At 38.6% G+C, this 24,066-nt stretch overlaps 1 protein-coding gene across 1 annotated transcript; it reads right to left on the bottom strand.

Annotated features, from left to right (window-relative positions):
* Positions 1-867: 867 nt before the first annotated feature.
* Positions 868-23,629, bottom strand: mdfic (MyoD family inhibitor domain containing). The gene is made up of 5 exons (XM_058417454.1): positions 23,382-23,629; positions 22,931-23,097; positions 19,389-19,523; positions 6,313-6,588; positions 868-3,036 (listed from the first exon to the last, which is right to left on the bottom strand). The coding sequence occupies exons 2-5, from the start codon at positions 23,019-23,021 to the stop codon at positions 2,786-2,788; spliced, it is 753 nt and encodes a 250-aa protein (XP_058273437.1). The 5' UTR covers positions 23,022-23,097; positions 23,382-23,629; the 3' UTR covers positions 868-2,785.
* Positions 23,630-24,066: the final 437 nt, after the last annotated feature.

Below are 24,066 nucleotides of genomic sequence, written 5' to 3'. Positions count from 1 at the left end.
TTTCGCAAAAGAATGCAGTACGATGAAATCGGACAAACAATAACACTTTGAATAGTCTAATGATAAAAATATAACATAAACTATATTATGTTAAAACATTATAACGTTATTGGAAAACTGGACCCTGCTTGTACATATGAAATGCCAAAGGATAAATATGCAAAAACTACGAAAAAAAAAAAATTATTCACATTTTGTCATATTTAATCATTTTGGCATCCATAAAAAATGGTTTTGTTTATTTCTTTAAAAAGATACAGTTTGCTGAAGAAGTGCCTTGTTATTTCAAGCATTTCATACACCAAACAAGCTACTGGTAAATTTAGGGATAATAATCACTCTTTAAAAATGTATTAAACCAAATTGGCTTATATCAAACAAACACATTTACCCTGCAGTGGCTCAGAGCTCAAATATAAAAAAAGCTAGTTTTACTGAGTTTTGCTTCTGCTCTGAGAGTCTTGAGATTACAGAATAAAAGCAGTTTAGTGCATCCAACGTTGCTATTTACTAATTCCAATCCTATCCCTCTTTGAAAAGTGCAGTTTAGCAAGTATATCTTTTAGATTTAAAAAGAGATGAATCGGTTTTCACGAACACACACATGCCGTACCAAACGTATCGATATAACATTTTAGCCCTTATCCATCAAAGTTCTATAGACATGAGCACAGATCTGAGGGATAGAACGAATAGAATTGTGTCTGATTCGGGAAACTAACGAACATCATCAAAAACGATGAAGTGATGAATCAGTTTCAGATGTGCCGAAGAGCTCCCACCCACTAGTGCCTCAGTTTATGCTTTATTTACACCTCTACACTAAACCTCTATGTGCGTACACGGATCCCATAATCACCTTATCAGTTTTTTTGTTTGTTTTTTTTTTTTTACTGTTTTTACTATTCTATTTACTATATTTGTTATAATTATTGATGATAATGTAGATGCAAATCAAACATTGGTAAAATGAAACGCTCACATTTCTTCCACACACCGTGACGAGATGAGCGTCTGATCGTACTGAGACACCGAAGACCAAATCATATTTGACTGTAAGCAACGTTAATGAATAAGGGCCAAATGTAACTGTCCATATGAAATCAATTTCATGACAAGTACAACCAACTTTATAAATGCTGGTTCAGGAATGTATAGAATAATATGTCCAGTATTTAAGACAAGAATCTACTATGCTTTTTACATTAACAGAGGTTAAAAAAGAAAGTTTCGGGTTGTGATGAACATCAAGACAAGGAGAAAATGAGGAGGAATGGGATTCGGTGATGTTAAGTTAAGCTGAAACAAAGGACTGTCTACATTATTTCCTTTTATCATTGAATCATCATTCGTTATTGCTTATTATATCCTCCCATCACACTCAAAATTATGGACCTGTAATGAATCAAGATACAGTAGACAATGCTTTAAGAAAGCTTTCCAAACAGAAAAAAAATAAAATACCCATGAAACGTGCACAGAGCCTTGACCTCTGCCGTATGAAAGAGGCGTGAATCTGTGGAAATTACAGTGTTGATTTAGAGCATAGTAGTTAGAAGCCTACTCTAATGTAATCTAGAGTAACACATGAAATACAAAATCATGGTCTAAACTGAGTTAAACTGAGTAAGACACGAAACACCATTGATAGACCTTGTCAAAATAAAGGACATCTCCATAATTATTGACATGCTTCATGAACATGAGCAAAAATAAATATATTTAGAATGACACCTGAAATGAATGGGATTTTATGTCTACACAAGGAAATTCTGTTCAGATTTAATAACTAGTAATTATTTGGTATAAAATAACAAATAATTTTTGGAAAAACTACTACAGGGAAGTAGTTGTAGACTCATGAAGGGATCTTAGAACGTCTTCTCAAGCTCCTTTGTATTTCCAGGTTTGTGCATGTGGACTTCCCTTTCCAATTCAGACAAAAGACTTTCAATGTGGACAATCGACCTGCCATTGCAATGCACTTCAGTGCTAAACTGGATGTATATTTAGGATCATGATCTTGCTAAGAGATCCATCTAGGGCCAATCAACAAGCAGGATTTAGACTTTAATATCCTAGTGCTTAGTGAAAGTCATGAATCCATCAAATGTTCATAACATATTTTACTGTGGGCTTGTTTTCTTTTCCTCGTATACAGTTTCGTATTTTTCTTCACCAAACATCTGTGTAAAACACATGACTCTTCAAGTAATAATCTCAATCACACCTCCAGATCCTGCACTGAAATATGTGTAACTTTCTTTTTAATAAGTACAGTGTTGTATGTTTGCTAAGCTTTCGAAAAAAAATTACATGTGTACAACCTCATTTTCATAAAAAATAGACTTGGTCAAAGGACATTTCTGTAGCAAGATATCTAAGTAATATAATTATTACTTAGTGTTTGAGTAAAATGTAAGTAGTTTCTCCAAACACTGGGTGTAATGTTTATCTTAGAAAGTAAGATTTGCCCATGCTCTTGAAGGTGCAAACAATTCTGGAGCAAAAATAAGTATGTCTTAGTTAGAGATAAAGATGTAACTGACGGTCATAACCTTTAGACAAATAATACAGAACATTTATAATCTGTTTAAACTGATAAAGCATCTGCTTGCTCAGCTAGATGGAGGCCAGTCTTGTATGTTTCACTTGAGAGTGTGCACACACACCGGCATACTTTCAAAAACACAATACATATATTCAGGCACACACACACACACGTGTTCTTTCACACACAGGAATGTCTCTGTCTCCTTGTGCTACCTACTGCCAAGCAGGGCTTTTATGTGGGAAAGCAGATGCCACAGCACTCCATGCAGATCTCCAGACAGTCGGAGGACTCGCAGCAGGCATCCATAATGCCACAGTCCATATCACAGGGGCAGTTGCAGTCGTCTCCCAGGTCGTCTGCACAGCAGCAGCAGCAGCAAGCCTCTGATGTGCAGGCGCCACATGATGCCTGAGCCACCACCATGTTGCACAGAGTAAGGAACTCGCAGAACAGGCAGGCTAGGATGCAGTGCACACAACAGTCTGCTCCCACCGGCCATATATGAGAAAACAGTTCAATTAGCAAAGGACAAACATCAGTAAACCCAAATATGCAGCATAATCATCAATAATATATAGTAAACCTGCAGGACATCAAGTCTGTGCTACATCTGTTTCAAAGAATGTATTAAGCTGTAGATAAAATGTACTAAAAATGCATAAGTAACTGACTTCACGACATGACTGTGTGGGGCTGTGGCTGTGTGAGAGAGCAGGGAGGACAGCAGCTAAGCAGGGAGGAGAGAAAGGAGGAATCAAGGAAATTCGAAGGAATGAATTCCACTTTAGGGATGATTAGTAGCTTTGGGAATAATGGGGTTATCATCATGCAAGAGCACAGGCCTGATCACGTAAAGCTGATTAGCAGTGTCCGAGATTTTCCCTGGCAAATTGCACTAATGCTACCATTTCTCTCATCCCTGATTAACATTTGACCCGTTTCCTGGCCTCTTATAGGGATGCAGCACATGATTTCAAATTACAGATGTGCAAGATGACAGATAATCAGCTTTTCTGTCAATTTTCTTACAATGGTCAGTTGAAGGTGTTTACATAAATGACAAATAACGTAAATGACAGAAGATCCTTTTTTTTTTTTGTCACTAAGTCATTGAAATGCACACACTATTGTGTCTACCTACGTAAAATTTAAAACTTTAATGCTTCCTAGTACCAACCACTGCAGGCGAAACAGCAAAACTGATTAGTAACTAAAAAATTGGGGATTTTAAAACTTTCTGAACAAAAATTCCCAAAGTTCATTTTCATTAGAAGCACATCACACGGGTATCTAGAACTAGTGTTTAAGAGACTAACAGCACCCTGCTGGGCATACTTTTTCCAACTATGAGCCAAGTAATTGGATTTGATACATATTTTAGAGAAATGGACTTGATAGTGTCATTCCAAACACTACATTTGCATGGCTTTCATCGGTTCATGGTGAGCTGTCAAGGAGAATACTCCGACTGACTGGAGCTGCTATATGAAGAATAAAGAGGAAAGCTCAGCCTCAAGACCCCTGAATGCTCATGTTTGTTTAATCAAAGTATTTTATTTTAAGGAGAAAAAGTGACCTGGTAGAACAATAACCACACTTACATACAGATCAGTTTGACAGGTAATCTGATACTATATTCTGAAACCATAACACTGTCCTTAACCACAACTCATCAATTCAACTGTTTACAATTAATGACAATGTAATAACAATCACTGATGAAACCCACTTCAACTTCAGATTCAAAGTCCATAACTTTTTTTTTTTTTTGCCAGGTTTTTATTGGTAGTTTCTAGACACAGATTAATGTGATACAGTGCTTTATCCATTCCCTTGGATGCATAATTTATCAGCAGTGATTATTATGAATCTTAAGGAATGAGAGGCTGGGTAATATACGCAGGAGACAGGCAGGCCTGCAAAACTGACATCACTCCTAGGAACATCTTATGCTTAATGTCAGCTGTAGCTGAAAAAGCCCGGAGTTTAAGAGAACGAAACCAGCCTGAGCACTGCAGAGGAAACAGTATGAGACATCTGGAAGAACCCAGAGGCTAACATCAAAAAGAGGGGCAGCCTGACATAAAACAAGATAGATTTGGCACAGAACAGTGAATTGTGTAGGAACATTGAAATGAAGGAAGACTTCATCTTCTGCCTCAGACCCCAACTGACAGTGGGAGCAAGAGACAGGCGGAGAGAGAGAGAGAGAGAGAGAGAGAGAGAGACTTATAACATGCCGTCAACTAGGTAGAATCTAAAGCTGCATTATATATGTACATTATGCTGCAAGACATGGGCAAACACCTAATAACTGCTTAAAAGACACCACAAAACTCACATAGCATGCATGTATTCGTATATATTTTATATTATATATATATATATATATATATATATATATATATATATATATATATATTATATATATATATATTTAACATATGTAATAGCAGAGTAAGCTTTCTGGGGGAAATATTTAGCTGAACTGAGAGGATGGACCAGAAAGAAATATAGCAGCTTTTCAGTAGATTCTGTTGCTCTTATTAAATTTGTCGGAAAGCTAAAATGAGTAAATGCTCACAACATAAACTTACTAGCACTCAAGGTCCTAGCCATTTCACAAAACAAAGCAGCTCTCAATTAAATGTCTCGGCAATAGGGTTGCTGTTATCACAGCTGAATATTAGTGCCATACATGCAAGCCAAGAATGCAAGAAGCGAAATCCCCCAAGTGGCTCCTTGTAAGGCTTTATTCTTCTGCTTTCCCACCTGTTTAGAAGCTAATTTCCCATGCAAACAGATTATGGTAATCCATGTAAACATTAAAACACAACAGATTGCTGTTCTCCAGTGGGAAATAGATACTTGAGTGAGCATATTGATTTAGACCACAATTCTACAAATAACAGACACAAAAGCAGTAATGAGACTTATTGAGGTGGCTTTTTCTTTCTTTCTCACCAATTAACAAGTTGATGGTATGATACTATTAAAACAGACACTTCTGTCAAATCAACAGGGACACAAAATCTATGCCACATCCTTCCCTACCATAATTGAACTATTACAATAAAAAGCTTGTGGCACCTTTCATATTTATGAAAAGCACACTAAAATTTATTCTTTTCTGTTTTTTTTTTAAGTGAAACTAAATCTCTGTTTTCAACTTCAGCTGACGCCATGTGTAAATACATTACGGACATATGCTTTATAAGAAATGTTAGTATGAAGGGTAGCATGAACGAGCACTAAGCCAGAGGGGGGGTGTGAGACAGTACAGAGTGTGTGTGTGTGTGTGACAGAGAGAGAGAGAGAGAGAGAGAGAGAGATGGCCTGAAGTGGGCAGAGTTGTGTGTTCCAGAGCCACAGAGCAGATCTTAATGAGAGGACACTGTGAGAGGGGAGAGCGAGGGCCCATGCAGAGGTGGAGCTGACATATGGCAGACCCCCCACTCTCCATAGCCTTGTTAAAAGGTCACACCTTGGTGACCATTACTAATGCACTGGTGAGCTCCTTCATTACTGCATTCAAATCATCATCAGACCTGACAAGGTGCTAGCTGCTTTTTTGGATCATCAAAGACCTTGCACAATTTTAGCCTTCTGTGGCATGATTCATATAAAAACAAAATAGTTATTTATGCTTGTATTTTATTTTGCAGATCTGATTAAAAGCAAGGCCTTAAATCAGACATTTGCGTGTTTGTGCACATGCGAGACAGAAACAGAGTGCTTCTGTGTTTAGTATTGCTTACCCTCTGGAGAGGAGCCAGGTTTGTGGGAGCCCGTGGAACTGCCTTTGCTCCTCCTGCTGCTGTCGCTGTTGACGGACAGGCTGGAGCGAAGCTTTTTCTGCACACGCTGAGAAACAGGGGGTGGCGGTTTCCTCGTCTCAGAGAAGGAAGCAGAAGAGGCTGCAGGCTGTGTGGCTCTTGGGGGAGTCCTATGGCCATTGCTCATGCCTGGGTGGAGGCCATTGTGCAGTGGTGTGGCCTCTCCATCACTGGGCTGGGGCTGAGGCTGGGGCTGGGCTGCACACAAGCACACACATGCACCCAGGAGACAGAGAGAGAGAGAGAGAGAGAGAGAGAGAGAGAGAGAGAGAGAGAGAAAGAGAGAGAGAGAGAGAGATTATTACGTATAATAATAAACTTAAAAATGACCCTGGGTATCAGATAAATTGCAGATACAAACAACTGCATATTATATTCCATGTGAACTAGTGTCCCAGGACTTATAACTATAAACACGCTTCAAATTAACTTTACTGTTATTTAAAAATATTGTATTTCACAACAAAATATTTTATACATTTTGGCCTCTTATTAGCTAACACAGTAAAATGTGCTAATTTCACACACAATGCTGTAAGCTTACTCAAGAATAATGTAGTGTTTAACAAGCCAAAATACTTCAGTCTCTAACACATACAGAGCTCTATTTTGCAATAGACTAGACCTAAAAATGGCACAAAAATGGCATATACTAGGATACAAGATAAAAAAAAAGCATTCAGGTATAAACTGGACTTCAGTAACCTCAATTGAGCAGTTTCTAATTTATTAAGTCAATATTCGGGTGATGTAGCCCAAAGTGGTGTTGCGTTAATAGAGAACCAGCAAATTATACTTATAACAGCACAAAAATAAAACCCGTGGGGGATTTGGGATTTGTCAGGTTGAAGAAAACACTCGCTGTGATTCTTTATCAGAGGTCTGCTGGTCCAGAACAGCAGCCTAACGTGTGAGTTTCATGCTCTCTCCGTTCATAATAAGGTCCATGCTGCCATGATGTTCATTTACTCACAGCCTACACATGTGTTACAGGCATAAGGAGGTGCTGGAATGAGCAGATCTACCTGATGAAACAGAAGCAGCAGCATCTTCAGCAGGAAGATCTCCTGTGTATTTAGCTCTACTGGGAGAGCTGCCTTCCTCACTATCTGCATCAGCGGAGGAGTCACACCACAGACACTTATTGAGCTCTGAATTATTCATCCTTCCTTTGCTCCTGTACAATTCTTGGGTTTCACTTTGCATTTTCTTTGTGCAAGTCTACACAACAGTAATCATAAGCCAACTTTTCTCTTTTTTTTTGACAGCTTGCAACAAAGCATTTGTGTTTTGATTTTTGATAAAACTGAACTTTTCAATGAAGTCAGCAAGAGAAGAGCTTTTCCCCTGTCTTTTTTGAAATCATCAGAACACCAACAAGTGCAATTACAGTTAACAAGAGGGGGCAAAAAAAATGCAGCCCACTGCTTTTTAACAACACATCACCGAGGGAGATCTCTTACAGGAATGCAAATGTAAAACAATGCAATTAAACTCAGGCACAGCCTGGATCTTCATCCTCTCACCAATCTACATGCAAGTTCTCCTAAACAAGTATAGGCCAACCATCTACATGCATCTTCATGCCGGAGATATTCAAGAGAAAGCATGCCCAATAAGCTCTTGCCTATTATTCCATGCAGCTGTTAGTCAAATTGTAAATGAACTTCCTAGTGTTAATGTATTCGGAACACAATCAGACCAAACTTATGACTGCATCAAAAAAAAAAAAAAGAGAAACGATACTAAAGTCTCAACAAAAAATTCCTCATATATCACCATGGCTGCTCCAAGATATTTATTAACACAAAACATCACAAAAAAAATACTGTGCATTTTAGGAGGTGTGAGCAAACATTATTATTAAGTCAACTTTAGTTTGTTGCCATATAAGATGTTTTAGTGCTACAGATAGGGCACATTCCTTTTCCTTTATTAATCAGTAATGAGGAAGCGACTAGCTAAAAGATAAGAGTGAGTAAGAGTCAGGTGACATTTTCAATTCTTCAGGAGTCAAAATGTACACACAGCGAAAATATGCACTAGTTGAAATGTGTATAAAAGAATGACGGCAGCAAAGGACATCGTCTGGCACAGTACAATACTGCATCTAAAAGCAAAGCGATTAGCCCTAAACATGGATCATTTATATTAAATATGTATCATGCGCCGAGCTAGATATTCAACCAGGTAACAGAAAAACATCATGACTACGGCTGTATACAAGCTGACAAGTTGCATTAAAACAACATGTTCAGAGAGAGAGGTGTGGGAGGGGAGGAAGGGGCAGCTTAAATTGGACTTCTAACTGCTCTGCTTCCAACACATCAACAACTGTTGAGAGTGTACATTTGTAGTTGAATAATACATGGTATTCCTCTGCTCACTCTGTCAAACACATCACAGGCAAACTGGGGGTGAGTGCTTCTTGACTGTCTAAGCAGCATCCCAATTTGGTCCCCTGCATCTGACAGGCTGAAATATCTTGGGAGCATTTTTAAAAGGCCAATGTTTGATGGATTCATGAAGAACACACAAATATAATTGCCATTTGTCACCATGTGTTCGGCGGATACCCCACACAGGGACCGCGCAGAAGGTGCCTGGAGTGAACCGGCGCTGCTGCTGTGCCGCTCTCTATGTAAAACTGTGGATAAACACCGCCGTTTTTGTGTCACAGAAAATGGCTCCATTGGAAGAATTTAAAATTGTACCCCAAAGACACAGAGCCAGGGCATCACAGACCTCCCAAGAACGAATATGTATGAATATCAACGGCTAGGAGCAACATAAACAAGTCTGGTTTAACCAAAAAAAAAACAGTCAGGTGGGAGGTTGTAGGAGAGTGTTAAGGCAGGCCACATTCATTTGCACTACTGTCAGCAGGAAGCTGAATCACAAATGACAAATGGCGTTAGGTTTCTGTATTTCACTACTTGTTTAGCATTGAATCCAGTATTTGGATATGTTCACTGAAGTGAAGACTTGTTTATCCATCACTTTTATTCAGCAAATCATCAGTTACCTCCCTATAGTCATCCAGCTAAACAATCTCAATAGCTAAAATGTGTAGCAGCAATTAAGTCTCTACCAAGTGAAAATATACACAACGCTGCATGGATTTCTAGAATCTCTAACTAAAAATCACCCACCAGAATTTATATATTAGATCATTCTTTATGTATAGCCCTTGAATAGGGATTTTTCCTGACTGAAGCGTTGTTTGTTAAGGCTAAACCTAATAAACCCATACAAAACAGAATTTCTAATTTCTGTACATTCTATCGTGATCTCTCTTTCATAATATAGCCAAACAGAAATACTTCATTTATCCTCCTGTGTCTGCCCACGAATGAAAGTTTCAACTGCAAATATGCAGTGACTTACTAGCCGAGTCTCTGTCCTCTATGAAAACAGCCTGGGGTGGCATTATTTCCTGCAAACATACCCACGTGCTCACGCTATTCCATCCACAGGAACATTCTTTTCATTAAAACCTATAGATTTCCAAATCAAAAAACAATGGGATTATGTTAAAAGAAAAAAACGAATGAATATTATTACAAATGGTTCAGACTGCAAATTTCCTTTGGCACATCAAAGCTCATACATGAGCTGACCTTCCGCCTCTACTGCAAGGACTTCCTTTACTGAGTCCTGGGGTTTAAAAAATAGTCTTCTCAGATCACTCTGGAGGTGTGCGTTGGAACTGGGGTAACGCAGGACCCAGCAAGTCATGGGAGTGGGCAGTTCTCATGCAGGCTAAAGTGGGATATCAGATATGAAGCTCTCGACACAAAGAAAGGCCACACAAAAGCATTTTGGACACTTGAGCACGTACGTTCTGCCTGGTGTGTGTAAACTGTGTGTTACCTTCAATAAATGCTTCATCGTGGTGAGGGTTGTTAAGGTATAAATTACTTTTAAAGTGATTTAGTGTAGGCTGATTATTTTTGATAAGCAGAGCCAACTAAAAAAAAGGATTTATTGAGAAATATAAAGAATAAAAAAAATGAAGGATTCTTACAGAAATCAGATTTCCTTTGGGGGTGGGTGGGATTGGAATAACAAAATTGATACACACACACACACCTAAAACACTGCTACACAAAACCTGCATCTGCTTCAGTCTTGACCTGCTCTGACTCGCTCAAAAATAATTGAGACCTTGAGAGAGTCAGAGTAGGTTTATTACATGGTTTATTACATTTGCATAGTCACTTTAAAAACACAAATCTTTACCAAGATATACTTTTTCTTGTAATTTACACCTTTTGTATTTTTCCCTGTATAATCAAAACAGAATAACCGGCATGTAAAATGTTTACAGCACAACACCATTACAGCACCTTCACCGTTCCTCATTTCAGAAAGCCTACACGCATTATCTCATTATTCTCCCACTTGAATCAGACAATGAAATACAGCCATTCTAAGCAGAACTGTGCAATATTACCTTTTTTATATTCTGTGGCAATCATTAAAATATATCGCTTCAAATAAACGGTATAAATGTGAATAGTGTAGAGGTACCTGCTGTATAAACTGGACACTTGTGTTTGATATTCCAAATCACCCCATTTCACTCTCACCCACTGTGTGTGCTCTCCTTCTTTAATAACGACTAGGAAAGCCAGGCTTCTGGGATTTACTAATTTCAAATTTGGTAATTTGGCTGCTGATTGAGTGGAAAAAAAATAGCCCCTTCGGACCTTGTTCTGCTTAATTACATTTTACAGTGGAGAAGGCAACTTGAAAGACAAGAGCGGGGATTCTTATGGAAGAAATCTTTTGCAGCTCCGGGGGAAAGCAAAGGCAATCATCAATCATTCTTTGATTTCAAAATTGTATTTACTGCGATTAACATGTCTGACTGCTATAGAAATCATTACCTCATTCAGTGAGAGACAATTTGTGTCAATTGACATGCACTGAGAAAAATCATTTCCACTTTTCAAGAGCTTGAATCCAGGCTCCGAAGTCTCTTTTTTGTTGTGCCATCATCATGACAATGCAAACTGCAGAGACCCAAATATCACACTTGGATAATGGTTGTAAAATGGAAAAAAAAATAAAATAAAATAAAAACGTGTTTAGATTTTTCGTTTTTTCTAATCCAATCTCTAAGGCCTTTTTTTTCTTATAATCTGTGTCTATTCTGGGAAAAGAGAAAAAATGCAATAAATACAAAACTTTACCACAAGTGCAGCTGTAAAATGCACATCTTGTACAGATTTAGCCTTTTTACACAGCTACCGCATTTTCTCGAAAGATCACTTTATGACGTGATTCAGACCGGGCAGCTGTGGCAGCTGCCAGCGCCAGCATGCTCCACCCAGCCTCCAGAACAACTCCAAACAAAAACCCAGCAACACAGTGGTGAAAGGGGCAAGATGGAATGAGGGATGCATTTTCAGTTTCAGTTACGCAGATGACTCACAGATTCCAACAAACTCCAGTGCTGAGGACTCACTGAAAACAAACTAGCCGAAGAGTCCAATAGCATTATATATCAGCTTCACAAACAGACACATGCACAATGTGTCTTGTATCAGTGGCCAAAAAAAAAAAAGAAAAAAGAAGAAAGTATGGGATCTGGGAAAGGAGCACTTCTCCCCAATCCACTTGAGACTGGACAGTTCATAAAAAAATATCTATAGACATGGTTCCTTTATTTGCTCGGTATCAATCTCTAACATTAACAGCACTAATATGACAGCTGTGGGTCAGTGAGCTCTGGCTTTAGGGTGCCAATCAAGACCTTAAGCCTAAAAATCAGGTTAAAGGACAGAGGAGCTTGTGTGTCTGAGTGGCTTTTTAAAGGGAGACGGCTGTATCGATTTTAGCGCTGTGTGCACTTCGGCTCCCTGGTCACCCCTGAGTGATCAGAGGCCTGACGGAATGACCTACTACGGAGCCAGTGAACCTGCAAACATGCAGGGCCAGAGGGGGCCACATCACCAGAGAGCTCTGTAATAGAAAAGGGGTTTAACCTTAATGTTGAAGCCAAAACCCTGTTAGAAGGCCAGTAATCCCCCTGCTCTACTATCATTTGAAGTGTTTTTTTTCCTCCCCCTTGCTGAAAAGCTCCATTTCTTGCTTTGGACGCTTCTAAGGCAGGCCTTGTTCTGTGTTTCTGTAAAATAGCTCACAATTCTCACACAGAATACTCTCTCTAGCTCTCTGTAGTCAGCAAACCCCACAGCGGACATGATATCCACCTCATATTTCCATATGTAAACGTCCCCTTTAAAATGAGCTTACCTTGTTTGAGAAGGTTGAGGTCCCTTATTTTGTTTCGGCGCAGAATATATTGACATAATGTTATTGTGAAGTTAAGAAAAGTCAAACACACCATGATTACATGGAAAGAAATGGATGCATGCATGAGATAATTGGACTAAATCCAACACACAAATTCTTTCAGAGCTTGAGCATTGGCAGAATGCTAATTAAAATGCTCGAAATTTTCCATATGAATTGTATCTACACCCAAGACAATGAGGGAATAATTATCACAGAGGTAGAATCACAATGGCCATTTTAATCAACCTCTGTGCTAGCATTTCACCCTATTTATACCGCTTTGATTTCATGACCCACTGTGAAGTAATCACTTGAAAATTAGCCTTCTGTTCTAATGGGCCCTTGCGTTGGAGACATGTGATCAAATTAGCATTCTGTAGAACGTGAAAGATATGAAACCATTCTTTAAAAGTAAAGCGATTAGAATACACAGGTGTGAGGAAAACATATGCTGCTATAGTCTTTTTCTTTTTAAACCAATTTCTTCACAATTGACATTGATCAGTCTGAAAAAATAATTTAAAAAAATACCCACAAAGATCCTAAAAGATTAGTGCCTGTATTTATGTGATTAAAATGGGTTGACAATTGAATATATTTTGTACACAAACCGGTCTGAGCTTAAATAGTTCTGTACACCATATTGAGGTCTCATTAGACTGCTGTGCCTCTTTCCACCATCAAAACTACGTGTATCAAAAAATCAAAATATTAGTGCACACCACACTTTCATAACCACAGACACCATAAACACCAACCAGTGTAAATTTGATTCAATCTCTAAACTATTTTTATTCCGTGATATTCCTGATAATGAAGTGAAAAACATACATAAACAGAGCCACAGCACAGTTATCAGGAGAATGATGTTACCTTGAGACATGGGAGTGACCACTGAAGCGTGGCTATTTCTCTGGTATTCAGGAGACCATCATTTCATTTGAACAGCAGTTTCATACAGTGCTGCTGTTCCTGTTCAAATCACATTATAAATTTACATCATTTTCTAATGACACAACAGCACGAGCGATTAAAAGCCATCGGGCTAGCAAGACAGCAAGTTTGTTATCGAAACTAAGACTCAAAAACAAACTAATTTAGCAGTATCTAAAGTTATAGCTGTATATATGTGTATCAGACCATTAGAGCATCAGGTAGATGCACACATAAGGTAGTAAGAGAAAAGCTGTCTCCCATTATAGACATTATAACATTTATAGAGTCTCAGGCTAGTTACGAATGTCAGAGTGCAACTTAAGACACTTAAATACAATCCTTAAGAAAGACAACTTAAGGAAAAAGCCCACCTGAGATGTGGTAAGCATCGAAGTATATTCACTTCCCAGAACCCTCTAAATGTTCTGAGATGTAAATCTACCCACTTAAACATTTCATGTGTTACTTAACTGTTGTTCTGGAAGAGACATGATTAAAATAAACAAAACGTTGAAAGACTATTACGTTAAATGGCTTGTAATGTCAGCAAAGCAAGTCTAGTGCTTCTCATTAAATACCAGTTAATACAAATGGGCATTAGATCCTACAGACCGACTGGTGCTGTTTCCACACCAATCAGTGCAGTGTCTGCCTCTCTACATCTTTCTTTGAGTCTTTCTACTTCAGGCACCATGACAGAAAAGCACCATTTCAATCATCATCAATTTGTCTGACAGCTCTCTTTACCTTTTATAAAAAAATGTGCCTTCTATCATGACTGAAATGTCAAAAAGTAGTCTAGAAGTGACATTCCCAAAGTACTACCTTAACCAGTGATTTATGCGTCAGCTATGCAATCTACACTGAAACGACAGCGATCACAATGCTTACTGAAACGCACCTTCAGAGAAATGAATTAAGGACGTAAACAAAGGAAATAAGGATTTTCGTAAAGACCTGAGTGATTTGCTTTAGTTCCATGGATTACCCTGCGAGTTGTTAATATCCTTCTCTGTTGATAAATATACTAACAAATTGCATTAAAAAATACACGACCATGTGCTGTGTTGAACGTCTGCAGAGATACTTGTTTAGTTAAGTAGCTCTAAACGAAACTATTAACAACACAATGCTTTATTATAATTTTTTCTCGTTTTGAGAGTGAAGACAGTCCTGGCTTTATCGGTTTGGCACCAGAATATAAAATGCAGCAGAGAAATGTTTTTTTTTTTATTCTCTGCTCCAAAGAAAAACAGTTATTAAGATTCGTATAGGATACAAAATAGATGGAAAGGAAAAACCTATTATAGAATACAAGACATTATTTTTTTTATTTTTAGACACTATATTTTCCCACAGACATAAACAGATGTAAAACATCTGACCTGATGTCCAACACGACAGTTGGAATCTATTGCCGAATGCTACTGTCAATTTCCCCCTGCTTACTGGAGAATTTCTGAGGGCTCAGGGTTAAATATCAATGCCACAAAAATATCAGCACAACTTGTAGAACCTCTGATTTCACACACAAAAAGTGTTTGTTACAAAATTCTCCATTTGCAGATCTTCTAAAATATCGGTCCAGCAAAAATGAACGCTACAAAACAATTAACAAACCATACACCGCTTCCGATAATGAATGCTTGATAATAAAAAAAAAAAAAACCCACATATCCTACACACCCCCACAATCTGCATTCTGCATGGCCTAGATTATATTAGGACATGATAGACTCTAATTCATTATGACACAATAACACTTGTCTGTCACATGTTTAATAATAACTCCAATTTCCCAGGAAGATTTTAGCTCTGCTTCAGCTCGGAAATTGCTCCAATACTTCACACTTTGACGAGCCTGCGCGGTTAAATTCAGTCGTAAAGGGTTTATTAATAAAAACATGTTTTAGAAAGACGTGCAGTTAAGCAGATGATGATACAAAGTGAGGAACTGTTTTGTCAGATGGAAGCAATTCATTGCTGTTAGACGGCCTGAACTCTTCTAAGAAAAAAAAAAAAAATATATATATATATATACACAAAGGAAAAACCTGTGTTGAATTTCAGTTTGCCTTAATAAGGGGCTTAGCCATGTGCTGTGAGTCAACAACTGAGTTTTATATCTAAAAACTATACAGCAAAACTTGGGGACATGTCACATGATACTGATGAGGTGTACCATCGATTGTGTTTTGGGTGTGTGTTTATGAGACAGAGACACACAGCAGGAGGGAGGGAGGGAGAGAGAGAGAGAGAGAGAGAGGAAAAGAAAGAGGAAGAGAGTGAAAGAAAGACAGAGGGAGAGAGACAGAAGGAGAGAGGGTGAAAGAAAGAGACAGAGGGAGAGAGAGAGTGAAAGAGAGAGACAGAGGGAATGAGACTGCAGGAGAAAGAGTGAGGGAGAGGGAGAGAGAAATAGCAAGAAAGACAGAGGGAGAGAGAAAGAGACAGAAAGAGACAGAGAGAGAGAGAGAGAAAGAGAGAGAGAGAGAGAGAGAGAGAGAGACAGAGACAGAGGAAGAGAGACACTCTCATGCGACATCCAGCTTGAAACCCTTTTTTTTTTTGCACTCCACACAATGGAGCTGTAGGAAGAGGGTGTGTTGGTAATTTTCCCCTCCAAAACAAGTGTTGAGAAATTTCCAATCACAACCTCTGTTTCAAATCTCTTTCCATAATTATTTCCTAGCAGCACAGGGGGAATTCAGGAACAAAACAGCTTTTCCATCCATACCTATTGATGTGAATTTATTTGAATATAACTTTACATACAACACATCAAGGTCAAGAGGAAGACTAAATATGAAGCTATCAGGCTCTGAGCACACTTCATTAAACATATTATTGCTCTGCTCATTTCGAAAATATGAGTAACACTATCATGTGAAAAGCTTTTCCAATTCACCAATTTCAAGTTCTTAGCTGTGATTCCCAGATCCAGGCTAGCCAATGCCAAACCACAATGGGATTTCCTTACACACACACACACAACTCTCAAAGAGGAGGCTTTGGCAAGGAAACCACATGTAGAATTATCAACCATGATCCAGCTGAACTGCTGTATGTAGAAAAACATTAAGTTCAAATCACTTGCTTAAGACTTTCATCCGATTTTGTTACATGGAAATTAGGCCATTCTTTTTTGCAACCAATGAAGATCTTCCTTTCTCAGCTCACAAGCACAATTTGCATAATCAAACTCGAGCACTGCAGATAACAGGAAGGAATATCAGAGCTGAAGTAAATATATAAAGTTTTAAATCGATTGTCAGCAAACAGTGTAAAGATTAGAACTACTTTAATGTGTTGTGAAAGGATTCAGTGTATGCAGTACGTACTGATGCTGAGAAACCTTAATATCCATGCTGATAACTCTTTACAAGATCTGATCCAAACATGCGTGCTTTGTAGTTTATGGCGCAGTATCTCTTATCGGAGTCTGTGGCATATTGTGTATCTGATGGATTATTAGGATGCATGGAAAGAGAAATGTTTTAGAATACTTTTCAAACACCATAGCTATAAATTTGCTAACTGGTCCATTTAATTCATCCAAACGATCAATGCATTCGAAAGATTTTAAGTGTTAAAATAAAGACGACTATTTTGTTTGCGCTAGACACTGATGACGTGCAACATTAAAATGCGATGTTCAGTCTAAGAACGCTGTAGCTTGAGCCTCCTATCAATATAGAACTCTTATCTTTCAAGTAAGGATGAAGCACACCATCACTTTAAATGATATTATATTAAAAAATACATCAAACTTTTAAAACAGCTGTTAAAGCAAAGAATTAAAGGAGGTGTGTTATCTCAGCTCTGCCTTGAAACATAGCAACAAGAGGGCTTTTATTTTAATAGTATGCAAAAATTGAAAAATAATCCCCCTATATTCACACATTTATACAATTATATATATATATATATATATATATATATATATAAATTGTATCAATGTGTGAATATAGGGGGATTATTTTTCAGGCTTAACATTATGACCATCTGCATAATATTGTGTCGGTCCCCTTTTAGCTTCCAAAACAGGCCTGACCCATCATGTACTGTGTATTCTGACACCTTTCTATCAGAACCAGCATTAAGTTCTTCTGCAATCTCAGCAACAGTAGCTTGTCTGTTGGATCGGATCACACGGGCCAGCCTTCGATCCCCACGTGCATCAATAAGCCTTGGTTGCCCATGACCCTGTCGCTGGGTCACCACTGTTCCTTCCTTGGACCACTTTTGATAGATACTGACCACTGCAGACCGGGAACACCCCACAAGAGCTGCAGTTTTGGAGATGCTCTGATCCAGTGGTCTAGCCATCACAATTTGTCCCTTGTCAAACTCGCTCAAATCCTTACGCTTGCCCATTTTTCCTGCTTCTAACACATCAACTTTGAGGACAAAATGTTCACTTGCTGCCTAATATATCCCACCCACTAACAGGTGCCATGATGAGGACATAATCAGTGTTATTCACTTCACCTCTCTGTGCTCAGAATGTTATACCAGATCGATGTATATCAGTCAAATTATTCTCTGCTTGGTCTGTGTCTGTATCCGCCCATCTTCCCTGTCTTGTTTCCCAGCCTACTGTTTTTAATCCCAATCTTGACTTTTATTTCCACAGGGCAGAATGATTAAAGTGTTCCTCATGAACTACATTTCTGCAACCAGCTATTTGAGGAGTATATAGAAGAAAAGCTATGTACACTATTGATCTGACACTGGGGTACATAAAATATGCATTTGCTTCTCAAGATTTAACCTTTTTTTTTCCTTTCCAAACCAAAACTGTGATGTTAATACAGTAAGACACCGGGTGACCAAAAACCTTGACAGACACATCAGAAGGATCATCGAGAAGCTAAAACATGTCATTGATCATTTTAAAGGAACTAATAAAACAAAGCACCTAAAAGAATGGTATGGTGATTTATTCACAAAGTGTCAGACAGAGCCATGAACAGTCCTATTATTATGCTTGCATGGACTATAAATCAAAATGGTAGCGCATAATCAGACTACTGTATATGCTTTAGTTGTTCATGTTATTTAGGAAACAGCTGGTGTTTTCAAACTTATTATTATCTTAAGTATTTTCATCTGCATGATCATTTCATCTCACTGCAAAAGCACAGAATTATGTGCATCAGATCTGCATATAAGGCCGGAAATATGACAATGTTAATATTGATATCATAATTAATTATGTCACAATGTGCTGCTGAAAATGAAATTGTTTTAGAAACACTATTATATACAACCCTGTTGCACGTAGGAATATTAATGAAGCTGGAACAACACGATTAACCAAATGAGAAAATAAAAATAAATAAAATGTGTTGATAAATGAAAATAGCAATTCCAAAAATTATGATGTCAATTTTAATTTGATGTTAATTGACCATCGTAGTGAAAGAATGAAAATAAAGAGAAAATAATGGGAAACATTTTAAGTGGGAGTGTCAGTTTCGGGAGTCTAACTGACAGGTGAGTTAGAGAGGGCTGAGAGGTTGGGGGATGAAGCAGCAGACCCCATTACAGTCATTATGATGCAAGTGATGACAGACAGGATACAGAGAATGACTGCAAATGAAATAGTAAAAGTTTTTTTTCTTTTTTTTAATAGCAACACTGCACTTTTTACTACCTCTTTTCGTTTCCTATAAGTGTGAATCTGTTTCTCCACCACTTCAGTTCACACTGTATTTCCTACGTCAGCGTTTAATCTACAAATGAACGCTTACTTCTTATAGGGTCACCATGGGTGGGACTCTCCCTGTTCATGCCCTCCTGCACATCAACACAGCGGTCTCTGGAAGACGGAGTCGTGCTCTTCTCTGTAGTATCAGGCAATCCTTTAGCATCGGTTTGGCATGTGTCTACGAAAACAAACAAAAAAAATATATACACATATTACAGAGACTTACAATCCAACTGAGAACACATAAAGCACATATCCACCCTTTTTAAGGTAGCCAAGGTAGCAAAAGAAGAATGGCTTGCTTCAGCATCAGGGATAAAAAAAAAAAAAAAAATTCCAGATCAAATTGCCAGATAAAATAGATTTATTTGATGAACTGTTGCACAACATTGTGGGCGACGAGTTATAGCCCAAGCCAGACCTCTGGATCTAATTTTCTTAACTTTGCTCCAAGGTATGCGATACCTGCCAAGGTTTTTACAGGCATGAAGACAGTATTCATCTAAACTGGGAACAAAATACATGGTATAAAAGCAAGTGAGTGACTTTTGTATACACTTTTTCACGAATAGTATAACATTGACATGACTTTGAACCTAGTGGCTTTCGTCTCATCATTAGCATTAGCAATAGAACAAAAACGAAATGTTTTAATAAAAACATATTGTAATGCTAAAACTAGAAATGTCTGATTATTCAGAATAAACGTTCACTTTAAAAAAAAACAAAAAAAAACAGTAAGCTCGTACTATAATCCCACCTTTCGGAGACGATCTCTATTACTTGAACTATAAAACTGCCTCACATATGTTCTGGATCTGCTCGCGTTTCTCTTGAGTTTGGGATTTTGACCACCTATGTAAGCTCACAGTGAGGAGGAATGCAGTGTGAGTCATCAGGAGCACATGTCTACTTTCCTGGAACATCAACACCATGTTTTTTTGTGTTTCCCAGAGTACTGCTTATTATACAAGACAAAGGTAAATGGCTGACATGCTGAAGTAGCTTCATATTCAGAAATGAATATGGTGTTACCAGAGCCCAGGGCTGATTTATGGAAAGCCTTTATACAGACAATGACTTCATGAATCGATGCACACTTGCAATATGGCCAGCGTGTAATGCATCACAGTATTTAGTGATTACAGTTGAAAATAAATTGTTCTATTCTCAACAGCTAAAAGGGAAATCCAGTGTTAGCTGTGAGGCTTTCAAGGTCCTGTGATTATCCATTTGCCGGCAAGTCCCGTGATTGCTTACTTTGTCCTACTTTGCTATTTTTGACAGTAATGTAATGATGCTTTGTATAAATAGGCTGGTTAACGGTCCACTGCCTAAAAAAATGAGACAAAGCTTATTTTATATGTGATCATCTCACCAGCAACTAGAAAGTTAATTAAAAACTATAATTGGTAGTGGTCCCTGTTAAGAAACACTCCCTCGAGCCTTAAGTTGGAAAATAATGAAAACATTAGCATTCTTAATGGAACCACCTATTAAGTCTATCTATGTAGAGTAACATTTTTCTTTTGCAGTCAACTGTGTTTGGGAGTGAATTTCTGGCTTTGCTGCACAACACAAATCTAGCTTGAAAATACTCAACATACTTTGAGTTATCAGTTTGATAAAAAAAATAAAAAATAAAATAAAATAGTTGACTCTGATCCTTTCCCCAAACTGCTAAAACCAGTTCAAGTGTAAACACAACAGGGGAAAATATTAATACATGTATTTATCTTATACACACCTCATCTCTCTATGCAAAAGATCCCAGAGTTTCATCAGGAGGAGGAAAACTGAATTATATGGATTATAATCGATATCAGCTAAACAACAAACTTCCGCTAACCTGAGATAACCCTCCTAGCTGTACCATTAACTGGCTAGCACCGCTAAAACTGTTTTAGTGCAGTCTTTTATCGGTGTAAAAAGATATACATCTTCTTAATGAAGAATTAAGAATTATAAAGTGCGTCACGTTAGCCTCCTGGTGGTCCAGCAACAGAATCCTGTGCTCTCATTGCCGCGACCTGGGTTCGATTCATGGGCAGGGTGCTAACCCAGCCACTGAAGAGTTAACTCTCAGTGCCGGTGCCAAGCCTGGGTTAATTGGGAAGGCTGCAACAGGAAGGGCATCCGGGGTAAAACCTGTGCCAAATCAAAACCCGAGGACCAAATGATTCGCTGTGGCGACCCCAAACATGGAGCAGCCGAAAGAACAACAACATACAGTGTGTCGTGTTAAATATCATATAAGTATGTAGGTACCTGACCATCACTCCCATATATGTTTGTTGATCTCATTGTGGACTCAATCCACCATTGCTGTTATAGTAACCTCCACTCTTAAGGCAACCCTAAAGATTTTGGTTTTGGGGATTTGTAATCATTCAGCTACAAAAGCATTTAGTGAGGTCAGGCACTGATGTCAGGTGAGGAGGAAATAGTGTTCCAGTTCATCCATAGCTTGAGGTTAGAGTGTTGTGCAGGACACTTTAGTTCTTCCACTCAAATTTTAACAAACCATGTTTTCATAGACCTCACTATGCACAAGGGCACTGTCATGCTTCTGGACCCTTACTTCCATTGAAGAGAAATCCTAATGCTACAGCTACAAAAAGACATTTGCAGAAAAAGTATACAATTGTGTAGTTTTTGCCAACAGTTTGGAGAAGAACCATACACTGACCAGGCATACCATTATGACCACCTGCCCAATACTGTGCTGCCAAAACAGCCCTGACCCGTCATGCACTGTGTATTCTGACACCTGTCTATCAGAACCAGCATTAACTTCATAAATTTGAGCAACAGTAGCTCATCTGTCTCAGCCTTCACTCCCCACGTGTATTAATGAGCCTTGGCCACCCATGACCCTGTCACCAGTTTTACCACCGTTCCTTCCTTGGACCACTTTTGATAGATACTGACCACTGCAGACCGGGAACACCTCACAAGAGCTGCAGTTTTGGAGATGCTCTGATCCAGTCGTCTAGCCATCACAATCTGGTCCTCGTCAAACTCGCTCAAATCCTTACGCTTGCCCATTTTTCTGCTTCTAACACATCAACTTTGAGGACAAAATGTTTACTTGCTGCCTAATATATCCCACCCACTAACAGGTGCCATGATGAGGAGATCATCAGTGTTATTCACTTCACCTGTTAGTGGTCATAATGCTATGCCTGATCGGTGTATACAGCTGTGATGGTTAGGTGCCCAAATACTATTGGCCACATTGCAGATGTAGTTTAAAGAAAGAGGACGCTTCAGTCGAAAATAAAACTCCTACACTTACATGGCTAAGGAGAGACTTTTCTATGAAATGTCATATTTCTTTAAGCTTCGTATATGTTTCATAGTGAAAGCTTAACTCGTGCTACATCTCTAGACACACAGTTGTGCATGCATACAGCCAACATGTTAAGGCCTACTACTGCCATTTCAGTCCATATTTCTGAAAGGGAGATTTAGAAATGTGCAAAAAAAAAGGTGCAGTGATGAGGTCTGATCTCTGTTAGACCGTGTGTAAATAAAAGCTGATGGAAAAGCTGTCAGTAACAATAAATCAACCATCTCTCTCACCTTGGGAGCTCGCCAGCAGCAGACTCGTCTCGTGCTGTTGCTTGTCCGGACCTACAGGCCCCTCCGGAGGTAACACTGTCTCCGCGGACATGAGCCAGACCTCTTGTTGAGATACTGTACACACCCGAAACAAACACACTGCAACCCTTTCGTATCAGCCGTCGAGCCTGTCAGAAAAGACGCAAAAAATGTCGAGAGAGGGTCCGCTCATGAGACATGGCTTCAGCGCTCGTGCTTTCGGAGGAGAAAAGTGACGTCAGCCAGCAAGATGTCGTTAAACTCAAGTGGAAAGTTTTTGCCCCCCTCCTTCCAGCTAAACATGTAACCAATTCACTCAAACAGCACAAACATTTCACTTTGTCACGTCTTAACTAATGTGTGCTCATCTTATTTAGGTACAACCAATAAAAAAATTTAAAAAAAACATAGCACAGGGTTCGCTTAAAGTTACCTTTCAAACATGTACAAACTCCACTGCTTCATTTCAGGAGCACCTCCTGGTAATCATCCTCCGCCCAAATAAATCTCGTCCCCTTAAAAGCTTCCACTGATAAGTTCAGGATATCAGAAAATCTAGTTGGAATAAAGCATTTCCAGTTAGCTGCACAGTTTTGAAGACGGTCTCGTGAAGAAGAAAAGTCGAAGCGAAACGGTTTTCATCACATCCGGATTCCGCGCGCACGGCCAGCTGTGAGAGCGCGCGCACTGCCACACACAGAACATGGCGGATTTTCCCCTAGTTTATTTTCTTTCCAAATAAAACATTTAAAAAAAACAGCTTAGATTTCTTATTGACGAGCATTTATACAGCAAAAAAAAAATACAAGAGACTATTGTTTGTGCAATTAATGAATGTTTATGCTACTAAATAAATCAATACTTTTCTTTCCTCACAGCTGGTTGAACTTTTCCCAGGACGCTTGTGCTCAGCTGTGCCACATCCATTGCCAGCTCCTCTTAGGCATACACAGTAATGCATACTAGAATTTAATAGAATAGAATAGAATAGAATTTCTTCGTATCACGAGAAGAAGGAAGACAATTATGAAGGAACACGTTTTCTGAGGACACAGAGGTTTCTTAGAATAAAATGTAATAGTGTATATATAGTTTATGTCTTATATAAAAAGTAGCCC

The sequence above is a fragment of the Hemibagrus wyckioides genome, linkage group LG19, assembly GCF_019097595.1.
Source record: "Hemibagrus wyckioides isolate EC202008001 linkage group LG19, SWU_Hwy_1.0, whole genome shotgun sequence".
Lineage (NCBI taxonomy): Eukaryota > Metazoa > Chordata > Actinopteri > Siluriformes > Bagridae > Hemibagrus > Hemibagrus wyckioides.
Note: the sequence above shows the minus strand (reverse complement) of the source record. Positions and strands in the feature narration are given on the sequence as shown.